The sequence below is a fragment of the Musa acuminata genome, chromosome BXJ2-10, assembly GCF_036884655.1.
Source record: "Musa acuminata AAA Group cultivar baxijiao chromosome BXJ2-10, Cavendish_Baxijiao_AAA, whole genome shotgun sequence".
Taxonomy (NCBI): domain Eukaryota; kingdom Viridiplantae; phylum Streptophyta; class Magnoliopsida; order Zingiberales; family Musaceae; genus Musa; species Musa acuminata.
This window is the reverse complement of record NC_088347.1, coordinates 34,545,128-34,561,738: the sequence shown is the minus strand read 5'-3', so window position 1 is coordinate 34,561,738 and position 16,611 is coordinate 34,545,128. Positions and strand designations below refer to the sequence as shown.

The 16,611-nt window shown below is 42.4% G+C and overlaps 5 protein-coding genes across 9 annotated transcripts; 3 read left to right on the top strand and 2 right to left on the bottom strand.

Annotated features, from left to right (window-relative positions):
* Positions 1-1,092: 1,092 nt before the first annotated feature.
* Positions 1,093-2,865, top strand: LOC135625349 (uncharacterized). Of its 2 annotated transcripts, none has more exons than XM_065130047.1 (7): positions 1,093-1,380; positions 1,495-1,676; positions 1,762-1,864; positions 1,940-2,056; positions 2,124-2,294; positions 2,371-2,487; positions 2,585-2,865. In XM_065130047.1, exons 1-6 carry the CDS (start codon positions 1,093-1,095, stop codon positions 2,482-2,484), a joined length of 975 nt encoding a protein of 324 aa, XP_064986119.1. In that variant the 3' UTR covers positions 2,485-2,487; positions 2,585-2,865. The 2 variants fall into 2 exon arrangements, with proteins under 2 accessions (XP_064986119.1, XP_064986118.1); XM_065130046.1 differs by having other exon boundaries at positions 2,364-2,487.
* LOC135625350 (uncharacterized) lies at positions 2,580-4,521 on the bottom strand. 2 transcript variants are annotated; one of them, XM_065130048.1, is made up of 5 exons: positions 4,385-4,521; positions 4,037-4,142; positions 3,828-3,916; positions 2,855-2,921; positions 2,580-2,719 (listed from the first exon to the last, which is right to left on the bottom strand). In XM_065130048.1, exons 1-5 carry the CDS (start codon positions 4,466-4,468, stop codon positions 2,679-2,681), a joined length of 387 nt encoding a protein of 128 aa, XP_064986120.1. In that variant the 5' UTR covers positions 4,469-4,521; the 3' UTR covers positions 2,580-2,678. The 2 variants fall into 2 exon arrangements, with proteins under 2 accessions (XP_064986120.1, XP_064986121.1); XM_065130049.1 differs by having other exon boundaries at positions 2,581-2,719; positions 2,827-2,921.
* Positions 4,522-4,589: 68 nt separating this feature from the next.
* LOC103969288 (aluminum-activated malate transporter 9-like) lies at positions 4,590-7,050 on the bottom strand. The gene is made up of 7 exons (XM_009382783.3): positions 6,932-7,050; positions 6,551-6,842; positions 6,326-6,466; positions 5,953-6,222; positions 5,739-5,878; positions 5,526-5,672; positions 4,590-5,273 (listed from the first exon to the last, which is right to left on the bottom strand). Exons 2-7 carry the CDS (start codon positions 6,837-6,839, stop codon positions 4,731-4,733), a joined length of 1,530 nt encoding a protein of 509 aa, XP_009381058.2. The 5' UTR covers positions 6,840-6,842; positions 6,932-7,050; the 3' UTR covers positions 4,590-4,730.
* Positions 7,051-8,772: 1,722 nt separating this feature from the next.
* On the top strand, positions 8,773-11,336 carry LOC135580784 (RING-H2 finger protein ATL67-like). Of its 3 annotated transcripts, none has more exons than XM_065130045.1 (2): positions 8,773-9,426; positions 11,008-11,336. In XM_065130045.1, exon 1 carries the CDS (start codon positions 8,854-8,856, stop codon positions 9,406-9,408), a length of 555 nt encoding a protein of 184 aa, XP_064986117.1. In that variant the 5' UTR covers positions 8,773-8,853; the 3' UTR covers positions 9,409-9,426; positions 11,008-11,336. The 3 variants fall into 3 exon arrangements, with proteins under 3 accessions (XP_064986117.1, XP_064986115.1, XP_064986116.1); XM_065130043.1 differs by lacking the exon at positions 11,008-11,336 and adding an exon at positions 10,529-10,858; XM_065130044.1 differs by lacking the exon at positions 11,008-11,336 and adding an exon at positions 10,529-10,858 and having other exon boundaries at positions 8,773-9,439.
* A 660-nt stretch (positions 11,337-11,996) lies between these two features.
* On the top strand, positions 11,997-16,516 carry LOC135625348 (serine/threonine-protein phosphatase PP1-like). The gene is made up of 4 exons (XM_065130042.1): positions 11,997-12,414; positions 13,390-13,949; positions 14,226-14,429; positions 16,102-16,516. Exons 1-4 carry the CDS (start codon positions 12,231-12,233, stop codon positions 16,117-16,119), a joined length of 966 nt encoding a protein of 321 aa, XP_064986114.1. The 5' UTR covers positions 11,997-12,230; the 3' UTR covers positions 16,120-16,516.
* The last annotated feature ends 95 nt before the right edge of the window (positions 16,517-16,611 follow it).

Here is a 16,611-nt window from a genome sequence, read left to right as displayed (position 1 = left end):
CACGATACACAAAGAATCTTCAAGAGAGAGCGAGAGCGATCGAGAGAGAGAGAGAGAGAGAGAGAGAGAGAGCTCTTTTTGTACCTCAAAAAGGGGCAAGAGGACGGTCTGCTTCGGGAAGCACAGCGCAGGAAGCAGCACGGAGTGCTGCTTACGGAAACCTCTGCTGGTTTGCTGTAACAAAGAGATCAGTACCAAGCTCACAGAGACGAAGATGGATAGAATGTCTGCCCCAAAAATGAAAGGCAAGATGGAGAGAGAAGTAGAGAACGTGAGAGCGAGGTTCGAGCGAGTTCGTTTGGAAGCCTGGGAGTTCTGAGAGAGAGAGAGAGAGAGCCGAAGCAGAGGAATCGCTCGCAGTTTTATAGGATCGTCCCAACTCCCATATGGTAATTATTTATAGAAATTACTAATTAAATTTTCGAAATGTTGGGCTTTATTTGATTTAAATCATATCATCGATACACACATCGGACGTAAATAATTATGGCGAACTCCAATTCTAAATTTATTATTATATATAAATCTTTTATCTTCATGAAAATGAAAAGAAGATTAACTATCGGATCGGAGTCCAACAGAACTAACAAATGGATGTATTTTCCTTTATGATTTATTATTACTTTGAATAAAGTATTTTTCCTTTATTAATTAAGAATATAATTAGGCAACTAATGAGTGAGTGCCTCAACATAATTTTCTTTTGTTTTTTAGCCTCTAGAAAATAAAATAAGGGGGAAATTAATCTTAGCTACTGCCATTGATTTGACATCAGGCCAAGTTAAATGCCTCCTATACCCAGATCCTGACCGTCCGATGCCAAGCACCTCCTCGAGACCACGAGATCTAACCGTTGGATCATGATCGAATGGCGGTAATTCAAATGTCAAATCACCCCTGAGAAGTTTCACAGATGACGCGAGCCTCGCGCGCCGGTGCCGACGAGGTCTACTTCCAGGGGGTGACGTGGTCTCTCCTGTCTCCCACAGGTTCGGGCCTACCCAACTGGCAGTACAGCGTCCACGCGTGAGTCCCATACGGATAAGGTGGCGATCGCCTCCGGTGCGAGGCCGAGACAAGGTTGGCGCGGCCATGGAGATGGACAGCTCAAGCAAGGTGGCGGCGCTGGAACTCTTCGATGTCGGGCCGTGCGAAGAGCCCTTCCGGTTGGGTTATCTCGTAGGACGGAAGTTCTCGAGCATGATCCAGAGCAGGGCCGCCGCGGACCTCGTCCTTCAGCGGCAGCTTCTCCCGTTTGCTCGAACCCCGCAGGCGGAGCCACTGATACAAGCCATCTGCAGCGCCAACAGGAAGCGGTTTCCGGCGCACTGGGAGGAACTGCTGGGAACTGCCGAAGGCAGCGGCGTGCCCGTTCTTCATGTAAACCTCTCCGCCCCTTCCCCTTTCCTGCTTCACCTGATTCCTCGCTTCATCTCATTCTCCATTCCACAAGTCACATCAGGCACGGTTGTTTCGTGTTGTTGCCATGAGTAGATAATACTAGTGAACTTTCGGAAGGAGATCCTCCCCTTCATTCCAAAGGAGGAGACCACTCCACAAAAGGAAGCTGCTGCTGATGACGACGACGACGACTGCTCGGATGTTCTTGTGGTAAACGACTCCATGGCCATCGCTGCACACAATGAAGACGCAAACACAGCTTTACTTGGCCACACGTAGGCGGCAATCCTTCTTAGCGTGAATCGATATATCAGGTAAACTATATGCGAAAAATTAGCACTGATACATAGCATTCTGCAGCTACCTGGTGAGGGCAAGACTGCCGAATGGGGCGTCGTTCACAGCATACACTTACGCAGGCGAGCTACCCAGCTGTGCGTTTGGCTTCAACAGCAATGGCATTGTGAGATCCACCACCTTTCTTTCTCTGCTTTGCATGAGTTGCTGTGGGCACAAAATGACAACAAACATGTCACAGGCATTCACGCTGAATTCAGTGCCTCCAAGACTGGAAGAGATGATTGCCGGCGGTATCGGCCGGAATCTTATATCCCGAGATTTGCTAGAAGCTACAAGCCTTGAAGATTCCCTGGATGTAAGACATGTACCGCATGAATGAATAGATGGAATACGTACCAATCTGACATGCTGCTTGATCGCAGAGAATCTGTTCATGCAACACTGCAGTCGGACACAGCTACAATTTGGTAGATGTAATCAGTCGAAGAATACTGAATGTTGAAACAGCATCAAAGAACCGCTTCTCGATTCATGAAGTTGGAAAGACACCGTTCTTCCACGCAAACATGTATCTCCACCTCCAAGTAGAGCAGGTATACAGCGAATAAGATCCATGAACTACACATGAATCCATGCTCATCTGTTACTATTTCTCCATGGAGGTACAAGATGAGAACTCTATCAGCAGGCAGAGAAGAGCAGCCCAACTCTCAGCAGAGTCAAAATCAGCAGTTCTTTCGATCCTGGGGGATTCTGCAGATGAGAAATATCCGATCTACATGACAGGTAATATACACTGTGGACTGACCTCACAAAGGCAACTCTTATGAACTTTTAGATATTCAGAATGCTTGCTTACAGAGAGGATTGGCTGAAATGGCAGGTCCAACATTGTACACTCTATGCACTGCTTTGATTGATGTAGATGAGAGAACAGTTTCCATCTTGCAGTGCAACCCGAAGAAAGGAGATGTCTCCTACGTGCTTCCGATATGCTGAATGAAAAGCTCAAAAGCCACTGCAGCAGACGTTGAGTCGGGCATTTACATGGTGCTGAGATCTTCATATACCATTTTTTTGAAACAAAGCTTAGATTGTATTTAGAACAGCATATTTTGTTCTCACTGAAATGCCTTAAAACAGAGCTGATTACTTGCACAACAACATTTATCGTCATTGGTCGATCCTCCAGTGCGATGTACATGTGCCTTCCCAATCACCTGCAACAAGAGACACAGTTTCTGCATTATGGAAAACCTAGAACCATTAAATATTATATACAGCAGAAACAACTTCATTCGGTCATGAACACACAACATCCAAGCCAACTCTATCGGCTAAACAACAATCTGTCCTTCAGCCCAACAAAAATATTACACTTAAATTCGACTGGAAAACCCATCAATATATTCCCTGTGAGTGTAAGAGTGGCAAAGGTATTTTAGAATTGCGATGTCTTTTTCCTATTCTTTTCCTTTGATAATGATAGCTGTCCATCTCATGACCCTCTTTCAGTGACAATGTTGAAAATTTCAGAGGGATTTCGCAAAGCAGAACAGGGAATCAGCAGAGTTGAAGAGGATTTCTTGCTAACATGAAGTTAGACACCAATCACTATGGTAGATTTCTTCTTCCTTTTCCTCTTTTATCTATTTCTTTTTCTACAGACATGCCTGTCATGGCAAGGGACATATTGCTAGCATGAAAGACCTATCCTCAGAGTCAGACCACACTTCAGTTTGCAAGCATAAAAATCAAAAGAGACAACAGTATGGTTAATGTAGGTAGGAATTTACTTTATCCTCTTCCTTCTTTCCTTTTAGAAAAGTAGTCCATCCTAAGGTGCATTCAGCATGATTAGAGAGTTGGGAATAACTACTCCATCTTTAAGGCTGATCAGAAACAAACACAAATAGAAATGTCTCTTTCATTAACTAAGAACTACACAAAACTGAAAAGGCAATTTAGACAAAATTAAAGTAGTTTTGATGAATGATTTGTCAGACACAGTGAGACACAGGAAATTGTTAAGGACCACAAACCAGTAAGCGTTTTGCATCTAAATGTACACTTCCACATCAAAGAAATTTTGTCAAACTACATTGCAACAGATGATTGATGGATACCATAGTGCAAATGATTGATGCTTCATGCATGAATACTTCCCAGACACCTTTGGTTGGGGAAGGTGATTGTGCAAATTTGAGATCATTCCCTGTAAAATTTAGTAAAACAATATCACATACTTGCAAAATGCACCCAAAAACCCTCATAGAGATCATTCCCACTGCAAGAACAATTGCATCCATGTGAAACCAGAAGTATGATGTGCTACCTTTTGTCCATCTTGTGGCTTTACAACATCTGAGTAGTCCGTCAAGATCCAATCTTGAATCGAGGAGCGCGATCTGCAGAGCCGGAATCGAAGGAGGGAGAAAACCCTAAAAAAACAAAAGGAGCGCATCACAGACAAGATCCTGCTCCTCAAGATCCTCCAAATAGTACGTCAAGATCCAATCTTGCATCGAGGAAAGCCAGTAGCGGAGCCGGAATCGAAGGGGAAAAACACAAAAGCAATAGGAACGGCATCAGAGACAAGACCACCTCAAGATCGTCCTCGGAATCAAAGAAAGAAAACCCAAAAGGTACGGCATCAAAGGGGAAACAACGATCCGAGTCGTACCGGCGATTTCGGCGGCGGAGGCGGCGTTCTCCGGGGCAGGTAACGAGGACCGGCCGTCAGCGGCACCCAGAGGAACCAAGTCATTAATGTAATGCTTCAATGGTTGATGCGATAACCCTAAGCATAATCAATCTGCAGCAAATTAGATAGATCATCGAAGCATTACATTGATTGATAAAGCTGTGAATTGAACGCAGAGCCAGACTGATGGCAAAGGCAAACTTTTCTTCTTTCTTGATGTAGTAAATCACACACACACACACACACACATATTGTATGAATACTGCAAGTTTATTGTACAGGATGTGAGACCACGAAAACAGAGAGTTCTTTAGCTTGTAAGCTCTTAGTTGAATCCAGCTAACCGGGCAAGCTTATCCACAGCCTCGACCAAGTGATCGAGCCGTGCCACAAACTCAATGAGCAATGAGGTAAAGGTGGCTAGCGACAACGCCGTGGTGCTCTCCAATGCATTCATCCTTGGTATGTCGTCTTCCTGCAGATCAGTCACCTCTATGGAAGGCCATGAACGCAGCCTTCTCTGTTGCTTCTTCGTGGTGTCATGACACGAATCCACTCGAGGTGCCAACGTGTCCGCTGCGTTTGGTTCGACTCCCTTGCTATCCGGATCGGTCGAGTGATCTCGGGAGGGTATAAGGTTTGAAGAGAAAGCAGTGGAGAGATGGTGAGATGAGGTGAGGAGGTAGGAGTGGAGGTCGATGGAGCGTTGCAGGCGCTCGGTGGAGCTGTGGACGCGCTTGAGAAGGCTCGTCCGGAGTCCGTGCTTCATGTTGCTGATGTCTTTGCGCATGCTGCGAAGCAGCTCTGCTGCCTGCGTCGTTGCATCGAGGATCTCGGATTGGAATGCACACCTTAGATTAAAGGGTGCCTGCAAAAAATTCCAAGTTGCATTTGATGTTGATTATGGACGCTTGAGGCACTTAATTAAATCGCATCAGATTCTGATCCTATTGAATAGCATTTGATTCTATTCTCAGATGGAGGATGATTTTGCTGCTCTTCCTTCTCCCTCGTGCAGGCTTGTCTGTGGCAGCATTAGTGACTTACGTCGAACAGGTGATAAGTATTTGAAGGGAGGAGAGAGACAGAAGATAAAGGATGCGTTGCTAATGTGCCGCACCTGTATCTCTGAGTGCAGACAGCCATGCAATGCCATCACTTCATAGGCACAGTGACGGAGCACGGCCCCGACGTTGACGTACTCCGCCCATGGATGGAAGAAGTGTCGGAATCTCCCATGGGGTGGCTCCCATCTCGCTGAATTGGCCTGCACACAGGATGAGACATCAGCATAAAAGCTTAGTTGCTTTTCTCTGTTCTGAGGAAATGGTACCAGGGAATCGAGCTTCGCAGATGAACTCAAAGTGGCACGACACTTTCGATAAGCTGGCTCGTCCTGGAAATCATCCATCACGGTCTTGGAGAACTCAGGTTGTTCTGATCCGTCGTCGCTGAGATACTTCTTCACACACTCTGCACGGAACAAGAATGATCGATCAAACTATGTGCCAGGACGCGCATTAAGATGTAGGAATGGCAGAGCAAACCTTCGAGGCAGTCAGCCACGGAATCGAAGTGGCTGACGAGCTCCTTGTGCAGCTGCTCACCGGCCCATATGGGGAAGACGAGGAGGTTCACGAAGACTGCGACGAGACCACCGATCGCGATGGAGTAAAGCCGGTCTACGGCAGTCCTCACGGGGTCTCCCATTCGATATCCGGAGGCAATGATCAAGCAGTAGGTCAAGAGGATGACCCTGAAGCCGTACTCGTAAGGGACCAAGGACGGCCAAAGCTTCATGAAGGATGTAATAGCTCCTACGTGAATTCGCTACAACATATTAGCTCCTACCCACATGAGATTCAATGCCGAGTACAACTTTGAGCATGGAAATTGTAGTGACAGAGAGTTGCGAGTTACCGACGAGGAAGATGCTGAGGCCAATGATGTAAGGCTCGGTAATGTGGCCGCTTGACATGGCTATTTGCATGAACACTACTGCAAAGATTCCAGCTAGCAAACTCCCGAGAGCTCTATTGAACCCTCGATTGAACGTAGCACCTGGAAGGAGAAAGCACACAGGAAGTCTCACTTCATATGAACTGGTTTCACGTAGCCATGCATCCACGATGGGATGAGACATACCGACGGTGTATTCGAACATGATGGCCACGGTCATGATGGCCCAGATGGTGTTGGTGCCGAACACTTGATAGGGTGCTCGGATTAGTATCAGCAACGACACCAGGAGGCAAGCCAAGCCTACCTTGAGAGGGAAGGTCACCCTGTCGGGATCCCCCTTGGCGAACTCCCACACGTCCCATATCCATTTGCTCGGCGACATGCTGTCGCTGCTACTTCGACCACCACCGGACATCTTCGCAGTCTCCGGCGTGCGAATATCAATTAGGACGCTGCCTTTCTTCCCGTTCATTCTCTGCCATGAACGCAACTCGGTGAGTTCATCTTCCCTAAGGATGTGCATGCAGGGAGAGATTCCTACATGAAAGAGCTATCATTTCTTACGTATACGAGGAAGTAGAGCTTCCTGGATATGAGGGCTTCCCGCTCTGCTAATGTGATTGATATGATTCTGAAGTGAGTACACCGTTGGCAGAGACGGGAAATTTAAAGGGTGTTGTTTGTGGTTGGGATGGTGGTGCATGCAAGTAGATGAAAGAGGCATGCAGGGAAGCATATATATCACAACGTAATGTGGAGAATAATACCTACAAATAATGGAAGGGAAGATGAATATGATAACACTAACTTGATTTGAAGAAGATTCTTGAGCAAATTAGTGTTATGTATGCATGCATGGATTCGACACCTGCTACGTTATCTGATCAATAATAAAGCTCCTCCCACAGCGATGTCTCCACAAGTTGGTCTCGGGTTGACAGCCATCACGAAACTTGCTCATAGGGCTGTTTGATCTTTACCTTATGCCTTATATTGATCTCGTTTGGGGTAGAAGAATGATTCTTGATCTCGGACTTATCATACTTCCTTCCAAGATGATGCTAATTCTCTGCTTCCTGTCATTTTTTGTGGGGTTTCTGCTGCGGTTTGTCAGATAAATCTCTAAAAGGAAGCTCGCTTTCTCATTAATCATGCAAAATTGACAGGTTCCATTGCATGCGTCAGTTTGAAGAGTGGAGAGAGGCCAACAGGATTAACTTAGCCGGTGGCATGAAGGAGTGAAGCAGAAGAAGAAGCCTTTGATGAGAATGTTTAAGGGAATCGTCACCTCAATCAATACAGGCATCGGATTCTACATAACAAGCATCCGCGTGAGCTAAAATGAGACATCTCTTCTATTCTTGCTTTTTGGATGGCATACATCTTCTGCATGTTAACGACAGTATTGAGAGAGCAGGGCAAAGTTGGGATCTGGGAAACAGCACTAGAACACAGATACTTCTTAGATATCAACTCTTTCTCGAGCTTGGAAATCAGCAGTATTCGATTTCTAGAAACTGGTTCTGGCAATTGGTGCGATCATCGAGGTGATCAATGACACAAATCTTGACTGGTGAAGGTGTTTCTGAGCCCAAACTTTGCTCGCAGAAGATTGGGATGAGAATGTTGTAGGGAGAGCATCTGCCTCCAACAGTGCAATTTGCTGAGCGGGGGAGTGTGGTGGCTGATAGCATCATGGTTAGCTGCTCTTTCACTGCAGACATGGCTGTGTGAGATGCAACATGCACTTGTTAGTCGAAGTGTTTGGTAGATTAAGCAGGGATGAACACCAAGATATTTTGGTTTCTGCTGCCATCAGAGAAGAAGAGACCAACTCAAATGAGCAGCCACTTCTGATATCTTTGATCTTTCTTTTCTATATTTTTAAGGATACATTAGGTTTTTACCAATATAATAACTTCTCCAAAAAATATCTATAATTGGCTTATTAATAGGTAAAAGCATTTACTAACTAAATTAACTGACTTCACATATGATTTAATAAGTGGAATTGACATTAATATTTTCTGTATAAAAATTAATCTAATTATATTTTTTTAATTCTTAATTTTTGATAAAGTGGATCAAACACATTATTACCATATTATTATTGTAATTGAAAGTCTCTCACTCAAAATTTATCAGATAAATTAATAAAATAATTAATTTATTAATCATGTTTATATGAACCATATTTTTTAATTTTTAATTTTTTTATAATGGAGATTATGATGTTAATTATAGTAACACTAATAACGATAAAAACGTCAAATGGTAATATAATAATAATAATAATAATATTATTATTATTATTATTAAAAATTGTTATTATTATTCCTCACTCGATCTCACCTCCATTAAATGCAGTCCCTGCGCAGACCCACCCACCTCACCCAAAAGGGCAACCTCCTCCCCACCCTGTTCCCTCTCCCGGTCCTCCACACAATGCCACCGCCTCCCCCTCTTCCTCTCCACTCCGCCACAACATGTCCACTTACGCCTCCCCCGGTGGCTCCTCCTCCTCCCACTTCACCACCCTCAGCCTACCCCTCGCCATCGCCGTCTCCCTCGGCCTCCTCGTCCTCCTTTCCGCCCTCCTCGTCGCCTCCTACGTCTGCTGTCGCCGCCAATCCCGGGACCCCGACCCCGACCCCGGCCCTGCCATCGCTGACGGCATCGTCCTGCCACGCATCATCTTCGTCGCCGAGGACGACGAAGGAGACGGCGGCCGAGCCTCGGGGCTCGACCAGGCGGTCATCAGCTCGTACCCTAAGTTCCCGTTCTCGGCGGCCAGTGGCGGGGATACCGTCTGCTCGATCTGTCTTTGCGAGTACCGGGAAGGGGAGATGCTCCGGATGATACCCGACTGCCGCCACTACTTCCACCTCCTCTGCATCGATGTCTGGCTCCGGCTGAACGCGTCCTGCCCGGTCTGCCGAACCTCGCCGTTGCCCACGCCGGTTTCTACTCCAATCTCGACGCCGTTGTCAGAGCTTGTCCCGCTCTCACTGTTCGCAGCTGATCGCCGGAGGAGGAGTTAGGACTTCGCGGGATAATCGGTGGGTTACTAAGGTCATCGATCTTGCCCCACGCTTAGTTTCCTCATTCTTACTGCTTGGTAGAACTCAGAAATAGCAAAAGAAATGAACTTTGGAGTTGATATTCACTCTTAAAATATATATAAAGTTAGGTTGCATATATTCATCAAAGCTTCTGGTTTTGTTGATGAAATTGACTAAAGAAAAATTGACAATGAGAATTTTTCTATAGTAAGTCATAGTAAATGCGATGTTTGCCTTCTGACTTGGGATATCTGAGGTGGAATTTATAACTGTAGAGCACTGGAATGTGTATCCAAAAGTTACCTTGTACCGATCAAATTAAAGAACTTGAGGGTTTGATTTGAATATAGAAATGACCATTGAAAATGAGCATGTCTAGATCTAAGAAAAACAACTTAGTACATATCAGGAATGTTCTGCTTAGGGGTGTGATCAAGCAAGGTAGATAAGATTATTAAGCTTGCCCTGGAATGAATTAGGCGCCTCAAATTTCTTTTATGAAGCTTGGCTTGAGAGACAATAGATTGGGTCTAAACTCTTTTGGAGTCTAGCCCACCATGTAAGCCTAAAGCAAGCTTGATAGTAGGCATTATTCAACTTGAGAATTTTTGGGTTAAGTGAAGCTCAAAGATAAGTGAATCTTATTGTAGATGCAATGGATCATAAAATCCTTTTATCTTTAGTTCAAGCTTGAACAAGTCAATTTAGCAAATACGTTATCTAGATTCTAGTTTACCTTCAATGAACAATCTCATGCTCTCTTTGGGATAGTAGCCATTTGGATGCAATCAAATAGTGCATGCAAAGTCATATATGCATGTAACAAATCAGATTGTATTTTGACCTTAATTAATTTTGTTTGAACTATGTTATCTTCAAACTCAGCTTCACATTGACACCATGCACAGTCTTAATAGTTTAAGCAAAACCTGTTAACACCAAGATGAGGCTATTGGAATCTTTACATCACAACATCAAGATGCCCGGTTAAGTCCCAATGGGGTTCTGGTGCTTAGATTGTACTTTTGTTAATGGTTTATGTCAAATTTACTGTGGACTTGGACATCAACAATAATATCATTGGAGTATTTTCTTGCAGGAGATATGAGTTTGAAGAAGCATGTGAGTAGCCAAAGGTGGACAATATATCCCACTTCCTTTATCCCCACAATATTTGGGTCTCTATTATCACCTTCAGTGGGATCTATAACACACTTTATGATAAAAAGGAACATTGCTTCAAGTTTTACTGCATTCTTGTCCTACATAATCTTTTCAAACCTAAACTACCGTAACATGTGGTGGGAGTTAACAAGGTGCTTCTCTCTTATGACTAGTGATCTCTTTTGTTTACAGTATTCAATAACTCTAGATCTCTATGGCTTGTATCCTCCACTTTTTCCGTTGTTAATAAACATCAGCTTAGCAACTGGTCTTTGTTGCAGTGATTGCTATGGATGGTCCAGCTGTTGTTTATTTCTATCCTTCCAGTACAAAATTTCCAGATGTAATTAAGTCTATTATATAAAAAAAATAGTAACATGGCATATGATGTTCTTTTATACCTGTGCTTTTCAGGATACACACTACATGGAGCAGACATCTCATCTGTCTGCGGTGGTATACTCTTTAAACATCTGTTACATCAGATTCCAAGACACTGGAAGATTATAAATTGAATTCTCAATTTAGGGAAGAATCTTAGACTGTTTTCTAATATTAAGCAAAATAACTTCTTTTTTCTTTAGTATTGGGTGCTTGTGCTTTCTAACAAGTTAGAAATAGTTTGTAGACTTTGATTGAATATCTAGCATGTCTGTATTTAAACAAGAAGCTGGAAGTTTCTTTTAAATGTTGAGAAATATGTAAGATAGACCTTCCTAATGCAACAAGTCCTAGTTCTTACAGATGCTTTTGTGTTCATCGAATTGCTATTTCTCTTTGACAAGTAATTAGTGTTCCATGAAGCACTAGCGTAGTGCAAAATTTATGGTTGTGGGTGATGCGGCATTCTCTTCAAATTGAGTTTATATGATGGGGTTGGGTTGGAGTTTAAAGTGGATTAGGTTTAAAATTGGAGGGCAAATCTCCGGACATTAATCACTACTACTAAGTGTTTGAAGGCTTTCGTTTTCTTTTGTTATCTCGGAAGCCAAGTGTTGAACTTTCATTAGGAGTGAATATATTTTTCCTATAATGTTTCCACACAATTATTGTTCCCCAAAAGAGTGTGTGTGTGTGTGTATATATATATATATATATATATATATATATATATATATATATATATAAGAGGGGTAGATAAATAAATTCCAACACCAGAAAAATCTGAACCGTTCATCCTTGTGCATCTCTTGTGGTGATTTGGTCCAGCTGATATGTGGCTTAGGAGTTATGATCAGTTCCGAGGTTTACGTTACACAACTTATAACGGTACAGACTATTCCGTTGCGATGCGCAGATACAAACATTTCCGTTATTAATTCGTGCCGGTATATTTTCATCCGTTATGCGGAGCCGATATGTTGAAGCGATACAGAGGTTTATTAGGGCTCCAAGTCACGCAGCCTCCGTTTTCCGACGGACCGATCGATGGGGTGAGAGGCGGGAAGGTATAAAGAAGAGAAGAGAGAGCCACTTCGCCCTCCAAAGCCTATCCATAGTTTGACCCTCCGTAGAATACATCGGGTGTGATCTTCTCCTTCTCGATCCTCGTCTTCCTGCTTCCTTCGCCACCGATTGATCGAGGAACTGCAGGGATTAGGGCCCGGAAGTGGGGGGTTTTAGGAGGAGCAGCGAGGATGCCGATGGACGCGGCGGTGTTGGATGATATCATAGGGCGGCTTCTGGTGGCCAAGGGGGTGCAGGCGGCCAAGAGCGCGCGGGTGACGGATGCGGAGATTCGGCAGCTCTGCGTCGCGTCGAAGGAGATCTTTGTCAGGCAGCCCAATCTGCTGGAGCTCGAGGCCCCCATCAAGATTTGCGGTAAAATAAGAAAAAGATTTGACTTTCGTTGCGCCTTTGTGTTTGGAGTAGTTTTCTCTGGTCGAAAGCTTTGCCTATTTGGTTCCTGCGCGTTCGAAGTGGAGCATCGTTCTTCTTTAGGGCTTGCAATCCGCTGAGTACCGAGATTGATTGCCACTCTTGCTTAATGCGTGCTTAAATTGCTGAATGCCTTTGTTGGGGAAACAACTCGACCAATTTTATTTTTTCTTGTATTTTACACATCCTCGTGACATTTATGATGGTGGGTCAGAAATTTCACTTGCTGATGGAGTCTCTTGCTGAAGTTTCTTGTCGACGTCGACAATATTGACAAGATTGAATTGATTGCCATAGTTAGGTTTAATTGAATGCCACTTTATTCATTAAAATTTGAAGGTTATATGTGCGTGATATTATCGATGGCAATGAGACAACTCGGGGTGGGTTTACTCAAGCCGCCTGGGCCCCCACCTCACACAAGAACAGTAGTATTGACTTCTCCCTATCTGTCCTGATATGAATGAAATTTAAAAATTAATTTAATACAATTGATGGTTGGATGTCATGCCTTGTCAATATCATTGTTTTATACTTGTCATTTATTACAATAACAAAGACATCATTAGCTTAGCATCAATAGTTGTTTGCTGTAACCCTGATCATTTTTCTGTCTGCTTAGTACTCTTCCTATAATTTCTGTTTTAGACCTGGAATTTCAGTTGTCTGAAGAAGGGCATACAAATGCAAAAACTCAATTTGCTTAGTTCTCTTCCTATAATTTCTGTTTTATACCTGGAATTTCAGTTGTCTGATGAAGGGCATACAAATACAAAAACTCAATTTGCTTAGCTCTCTTCCTATAATTTCTGTCTTAGACCTGGAATATCAATTGTTGTCCGAATAAGGGCTTACAAATAGAAAAACTGAATTTGAATCCCCTGTTTAGTATATTGAACTTTACTTTTGTCACTGCAGGAGATATTCATGGTCAGTACACTGATCTTCTTCGGCTTTTTGAATATGGTGGATACCCACCACATGCAAATTATTTGTTCCTTGGGGACTATGTTGATCGTGGTAAGCAGAGCATAGAAACTATATGCCTGCTCCTTGCATACAAGATTAAGTACCCAGAGAACTTCTTCCTTCTAAGGGGTAACCATGAATGTGCTTCCATTAATCGTATATATGGTTTCTATGATGAGTGCAAGAGGAGATACAACGTTCGCCTATGGAAAGTCTTTACCGATTGTTTTAACTGTCTCCCGGTTGCGGCACTTATTGATGAAAAGATACTCTGTATGCATGGGGGTCTATCTCCCGAATTGAAGAGCTTGGACCAGATTCGAAATATTGCTCGTCCACTGAATGTTCCAGACCAAGGTCTGCTTTGTGACTTGCTATGGTCAGACCCTGACAAAGATATTGAGGGCTGGGGAGAGAATGATAGAGGTGTCTCTTATACTTTCGGGCCAGACAAAGTAGCTGAGTTTCTTCGGAAGCATGATCTAGATCTCATCTGCCGTGCCCACCAGGTTAGTGGTATCTTGAAACTTCGATTATGTCAATATATTTTCTCTCATTTTTGAAACAAACTCAAAGGCAACATTTCCTATAAGCTATGGACTCATGTTTGCTGTCTTTTCAATTTACTATCTTTATCAGTGTGATCCTGATGGCACATTGCAATTTGTTGAAGCAATTGAATCATGGAACAGTGATCTTACTAACTGACCATTTGCTTCCAACTTGGTGTTTTTGAGTAATAAATCCAGTTCACTGTAATGCATGTAGCAAATCTGTTTTGGCAGGTTGTGGAAGATGGCTATGAATTCTTTGCAAAGCGCCAGCTGGTGACAATATTCTCTGCCCCAAACTATTGTGGGGAATTTGATAATGCTGGTGCTATGATGAGTGTAGATGACACTTTGACATGCTCGTTTCAAATTCTTAAACCAGCTGATAAGAAGGGATTTGGAAATAATTTGTTAAAACCAGGAACACCTCCTAGAAAGGTAACGTATTAGCAATTTCTTACTGTGTAACCACTCCTAAGACTACTCTATGATGTACAATTATGTTTGAGATAGTACTATATTTTCTTTAATTGTGTCCCATTCAATATTGCTTAACTATTGCTGGGATTTTCTGTTGCAATATTTGGTCATCATCTACAAATAGTAGATGGTGGAGACTCCTACCAGCATTGAAGTCATGAACAAAGCATTTATAAAAAACCATCTGTTGAGTCTCTTTCATCAAGATGGAAGCATACTACTTTTGTGTGTTAGTTTCAGTTCTCTTTAGATATCTCATATGTTAATAAAGAAGATATCTCATATGTTGGGTAACCTAGGGGATATAGTCATTTCCATACTGAACTTTTTCATTTATCTTATAGGTATGGTGTTTTGAGTTTTTAAGCTTTTGAATTTTAAATTTTAATGTGGATGTTGTAGTTTAATGATTCTAATGCAAGCTGCGGTAATGACTCGGAAGATAAATATATTTGGTAACTTAAATATGAATCATTTAAATAAGCAAATAATTCTAATGCAAGCTGCTGTAATGACTCACGGAAGATTGATATATTTGGTAACTTAAATACGAATCATTTAAATAAGCAAATCCACACTGTCTTCTTTCTGACCATCATCTAGTCAGATTTAGCTTCTTAGAAAATTGCTGCTATTTGGACTAGATGCATGGATTCTTATGCACAAGTCATTGCTGCAATTAGATTGTTTTGATACTGCTTTGACTTGTTCTTTGGATGCGTTGCCATTCTGTTTTCTGTGGCCAAATGTGGCTTTGTTTGCCAGTCATCTTTTTATTGATATTCTTACATACTATACATTCTAATATTGTGATTGTAGGACAGCCTACTTTAGTGAAAATTATAAAACAATCATCATCCCATCTCTTAAGTTGAATATCTTCCCCCATCTTTGCCTGATCATAACAATGTTGATAATTTTCTCTCAACGTCAGTTTTTCTCCCTTGATTCTTTATTCTGCTAGTTCCTCTCTCCACCTACCCTCTGACCTGTTCTCCTTTTCTCCCCCTTTTTCCTTGTCTATCTTAATCTCTTTTTTTTGCCTTCTTCTTTTTTGTTTTTCCTGTTATGGATAGAAGAATAATATTTTATAATGATAACACGTGACCCATGCCTCCTCCGCCTCCTCCTCCAGCCAAACATGTGTCTCTTGGCATGGGGGATATGGATACATGGTACACCAAACTCCCAACTATACCATTATGGAACAACTCCACTGAAAAATTGGATCAATACTGGACCAAAATTTAGAAACTTGGTTTACTATATGCATTTTTGGTGATCTTTTATTTATTGTTTATGGAAAGAATGAGGTGAGGGTTATTCATATCTTAGTTGAATTCATAATAATGATCTTTGGTTGCGGTTTTACACCCTATCTACGTAACCAACATATATAGCTGATTTATACCTCAAAACTTCTTATTTGGTATTCTGCTACTTTCATCTTTGTTTATATACTATAACCATGCTCACTTCACAACTGATTATAGCTCGGAATGCATTCAGGGTTCAAGTAAACTCGTTAAACAGTTCTTGTTCTGACTTCAGATATAAGAACTATTGATATTACAAATACATAGATTTGTTATATGTCAGTAATGAGATTACGTTTGTGTGAATTTACTAGGGATATGTGGTCATATGAGGTGGGTTCTACACGGGACCTCGAGAAGCCTGCTGAATGGCAATCAAATTTCCGGGACTGCACGGCGTTCCAGGAGTGGGAGTTTAAGAGAGAATCCGACACACTAAAAGACCAATCCAACTTTGCCCCAATGCCAAATATGTGAAGTAAATTTAGCCAGAGGTTACAATGTGATGTTTAGTGGCCTTGTATATCTCCATCCCAACTTGTCCGTGGTCCTTGAAAGGTGTTTGTTTCCTGTTGAAAGTTTAGGTAATTTTCCTGTTGGTGTCTTTAAATCTTGGATTTATCTACCTTTTCCCTTTACTGAATAGATGTTGCTAAACCTAATTGAACATTAAATGCTTGTTTCTTTATGTATTTTTTGAAAAAGATCCAGTGAAATAATGTTTCACCAGATTTTGTGCATGAGATTACTGCTAACAGGCCTCCTTGAGGAAAACAATAGCAAATGCCTCTCTAAAGGGTGTATCGGCCAGTAGACCAGTGGGT

What these genes read in the sequence shown, in the direction of transcription:
- LOC135625348 (XM_065130042.1), top strand. Translation starts at nt 12,231, where the DNA reads ATGCCGATGGACGCGGCGGTGTTGGATGATATCATAGGGCGGCTTCTG. An exon ending in GGCCCCCATCAAGATTTGCG is followed by an intron (nt 12,415 to 13,389) that starts GTAAAATAAGAA and finishes TTGTCACTGCAG; the next exon opens with GAGATATTCATGGTCAGTAC. An exon ending in TCATCTGCCGTGCCCACCAG is followed by an intron (nt 13,950 to 14,225) that starts GTTAGTGGTATC and finishes CTGTTTTGGCAG; the next exon opens with GTTGTGGAAGATGGCTATGA.
- LOC135580784 (XM_065130045.1), top strand. Translation starts at nt 8,854, where the DNA reads ATGTCCACTTACGCCTCCCCCGGTGGCTCCTCCTCCTCCCACTTCACC.
- LOC135625350 (XM_065130048.1), bottom strand. Translation starts at nt 4,468, where the DNA reads ATGACTTGGTTCCTCTGGGTGCCGCTGACGGCCGGTCCTCGTTACCTG. An exon ending in AGCCACAAGATGGACAAAAG is followed by an intron (nt 3,917 to 4,036) that starts GTAGCACATCAT and finishes TAAATTTTACAG; the next exon opens with GGAATGATCTCAAATTTGCA. An exon ending in CATCAATCATTTGCACTATG is followed by an intron (nt 2,922 to 3,827) that starts GTATCCATCAAT and finishes CTCTTGTTGCAG; the next exon opens with GTGATTGGGAAGGCACATGT.
- LOC135625349 (XM_065130046.1), top strand. Translation starts at nt 1,093, where the DNA reads ATGGAGATGGACAGCTCAAGCAAGGTGGCGGCGCTGGAACTCTTCGAT. An exon ending in GCGGCGTGCCCGTTCTTCAT is followed by an intron (nt 1,381 to 1,494) that starts GTAAACCTCTCC and finishes TGCCATGAGTAG; the next exon opens with ATAATACTAGTGAACTTTCG. An exon ending in GCTTCAACAGCAATGGCATT is followed by an intron (nt 1,865 to 1,939) that starts GTGAGATCCACC and finishes AACATGTCACAG; the next exon opens with GCATTCACGCTGAATTCAGT.
- LOC103969288 (XM_009382783.3), bottom strand. Translation starts at nt 6,839, where the DNA reads ATGAACGGGAAGAAAGGCAGCGTCCTAATTGATATTCGCACGCCGGAG. An exon ending in CCTCAGCATCTTCCTCGTCG is followed by an intron (nt 6,223 to 6,325) that starts GTAACTCGCAAC and finishes GAATTCACGTAG; the next exon opens with GAGCTATTACATCCTTCATG. An exon ending in GTCTGCACTCAGAGATACAG is followed by an intron (nt 5,274 to 5,525) that starts GTGCGGCACATT and finishes AATTTTTTGCAG; the next exon opens with GCACCCTTTAATCTAAGGTG.